The sequence below is a fragment of the Anarrhichthys ocellatus genome, unplaced genomic scaffold (genome assembly GCF_004355925.1).
Source record: "Anarrhichthys ocellatus isolate YVR2014 unplaced genomic scaffold, GSC_Weel_1.0 scaffold5881, whole genome shotgun sequence".
Lineage (NCBI taxonomy): Eukaryota > Metazoa > Chordata > Actinopteri > Perciformes > Anarhichadidae > Anarrhichthys > Anarrhichthys ocellatus.
In genome coordinates this window covers 1-3,234 of record NW_022285855.1, presented here as the reverse complement: position 1 = coordinate 3,234, position 3,234 = coordinate 1, and the positions used below count along the sequence as shown (strand labels likewise).

The 3,234-nt window shown below is 41.3% G+C and overlaps 1 protein-coding gene across 1 annotated transcript; it reads left to right on the top strand.

The window, feature by feature from the left end:
• The first annotated feature begins 25 nt into the window (after window positions 1–25).
• LOC116380029 (killer cell immunoglobulin-like receptor 3DL2) lies at window positions 26–2,623 on the top strand. The gene is made up of 3 exons (XM_031841983.1): window positions 26–526; window positions 668–961; window positions 1,582–2,623. Exons 1-3 carry the CDS (start codon window positions 199–201, stop codon window positions 1,911–1,913), a joined length of 954 nt encoding a protein of 317 aa, XP_031697843.1. The 5' UTR covers window positions 26–198; the 3' UTR covers window positions 1,914–2,623.
• The last annotated feature ends 611 nt before the right edge of the window (window positions 2,624–3,234 follow it).

The window sequence follows — 3,234 nt, the reverse complement described above, 5'->3', positions numbered from 1 at the left end:
CGAACTCGAGGCTACAAAGCTGCTATCCACAAACCAATGGGTGATGTCAGGACGACTACGTCCACTTCTTATGTACAGTCTATGGCTGGGGATCAGCCATCACCACGTTGAGAGCCGTGGGGAGGCAATAGATATGCTCTGAATTGCATATGGAGAAAATAATAGTCCAGCCAAGATCAAAGATACAACACATTTAATATGATATTGTTGTGCTTTCTTTCAGCAATCCTCCCAAAGTCCAGAATCTCCATGAATCCTGTCGGTGACGTTACCTGGGGTCAGAATGTCGTCTTTACTTGTTCCATCTCAACTCCCACTCAACAGCTTTCAAGTGCAACATTTATTTTGAAAAAGGCTTCAAGTTCATTCGAAAAGACCCAAATGTCAAGAACCAACTCTGCTACCTTCCGCATGACTGAAGTCAACTTTAACAATGAAGGATCGTACCAGTGTCAGTACAACACCAYGGTTTCAAGACTAAACGTCATCTCCCCCTTAAGTGACTCTGTCAGACTCTCTGTTACTGGTAAGGAAATTAATCCATTCCCTAAACTTGATCTTAGTTTTGACATGACATGAAATATAGCCAACCAAAAAAAATGTAGAAAGGTATACCTTAGCTTAAAGTCAATCGATTTATCACTCTAAGATTGTGGGTTTTTTTCAGTGAGCCTCCCAAAGCCCAGCATCTCCATCAGTCCTGTTGGTGAGGTTACCTGGGGTCAGGACGCCGGCATCACTTGTTTTATCTCAACTCAGCATTTAGGGGGAACATTCATTCTGCAGCAGACCTCAGGCTCATTCAGAAAGACCCAAACATCAAGTACCAACTCTGCTACGTTCAACATCTTAAAAGTTAACTTTGGAAACGAAGGATCATACAAGTGTCTGTATCAGATAAAGGTTTCTCGTCGAGACTTCAGCTCCCCCTTAAGTGACTCTGTCAGACTCTCTGTTACTGGTAAGACAAATTTATGAATAAATAGAATAATACAGCACAACAAATAACAGAAAAACAATTACAATTACAGACCCATTTGACAAGGTAAGTTTCTTGAAGCAGTAATATTTAATTTTCAATTAAGTTTACAATAGAATTGCGGGTTCGGGCGAGTAAGTTATTAATAACTTGCAGAAATTGCATGTAATAATCCACCTTCCATTTTCTCGTCCACCCTTCTGATGAGTTATATTCACAAAAGAAACATGTCATTTCATCAGATGGATCACTTCATTCAAATTGAGGATTTTGTTTGAGGATTTATTACATTTTTTTAGGGTGATGAAACCCTAAATGTCAACATAACATTTGTTTGTTGACATTTAGGGCACATTTAAGTAATGAGTAAAAAACATCTTTGTATAATAACGGGTCATCACGCCACACCGTATTTGTACATTTTCCATTACAAATTTTTTTTCTGGATAGAATATTTATATATTATAATACTAAATATTGAAAAAATATTTAGTGCATCAGTATATCTTTGCTGTGTGTGCGGAAGCCATCTTGATCTGATATTTGCTGATTTACAAATCTAGTGAATTATATATTTTCATGTTTGTCCCTTTTGTACTCAGTGCCGCTGCAGCAGCCCAGCATCTCCCTGACGTCTCCTAACGGAGGGCTGGTCTGGGGCCCCGAGGGTGCCGAGGTCACCAGGGGTTACAGCTTTGTCTTCACCTGCTCCATTTCCTCCCATTATCCCGGAGGTGTTTTCTCCCTCATCTCCTCTGGCTCCGGCCTCAACAACACTAAGCCAGCAGTCAACCGCTCGGCCTCCTTTGACTTCCCTGTGGCAGAGTATGAGCACCTGGGGAGCTACAGCTGTGTGTATGAAGTCACACTGTCTGCACGGAGATTCAATTCCACCATGACAGCCACGATTACTGTCATCATCAAAAGTAAGTAGAGTGTATTTAAACTAAGCGCTGCTATAGTTCAGGGACAATAGCTGAGTGATGGTGGCCACTATTTACTATGTGTAGGTGAATCAGCAACACAACCATTTATTAACGGTTTCAGTAAAACTTTCCAATAAAACCGCAGCAGATAGAGAAACAATGAGCTGCATGGCTTGTGCATGTACCAACCATATAACATAATGACATTTCATGTCAATTAAGATTGGCCTCCAGATAAAACAAGTCACATATCGTTAAGCATGCAGTAGTGCTGCAGCAGTGGTAACCATTGGACTATTGCCCTCTATTCATCCCCCCAAAAGAAAATTGGTGCAAAAAAAGACAGAGTGATGTGTCCATTACTGTTTTTATCCAAGCACCCAGGAAGAGCGCCGGGCTTTGAAGAAAACTATTTTCCATAGTGGCCAAAATATGGAATTACAATTTCCGGGTCCATCACGTGATGCCATGGGGCTCAAAAAGACTTCTTCCCATAGACTTCAATTAGAAAAGACACGTATGTAACTCGTGGTTACAAAAAAAAAAAAAAAAGTAAATCAATGCAGGCCCATTAGGCCTGCCTGGTGGTGTAATGGCTAACACTCTTGACTCACTGCGTGGGTTCGATTCCCGGGCTGGACGGCCCTTCTATGTGGAGTTTGCAGGTCCTCTCCGGGTTCTCCGGCTTCCTCCTACAGTCTAAAGACCTGCAGCTTAGATTATTGATAAGCAGGATAAGCAGTTAAATGTAATGGATGGATGGAACTCCCCATTGGGAACACATGAATAGCTCTTATTTAAATCAGGAGGTCATAGAAGTTGTAAAATTAACTTTCAGCTGAATCCAGAGTAATTTTCCTTCCTCCGTTTATGTGAATGAGCCTGAGAACGAGGCTGGACCAATAGCTTGGAGGCGGGGTTTAAGAAATAGCTAGTGCGCTTGCTCTGTGGGCCTGTGGATGTGAAAGATCGTTGGAAGATCTGGTACATTTGCAGCATGCATGGAGTGACGATGCAACTTTAGGTTCATTTATTTAGTGATGTTCCTTGTCCTTTCAAGAAGAGTTGGTGTGACGGGGACAGATAAGGGAAGTGGGAGGAGACACATCAGCGAGCAGTGAAGGTCTGACAGACAAGTAGGAGAACAAGGAAATGTGGGCTGAGAAGGGACATGGAGAGAGAAGACCATATAATGATAACATGAGGAGCTGTAATGTTATCATTGCAATCATCACCACCATCACAATTAGTAACAATGTACTTAAAACAACTAAAATATTTTAACCAATATATACACATTTTAAGTCATTGAGCTCCACTTTATTATAT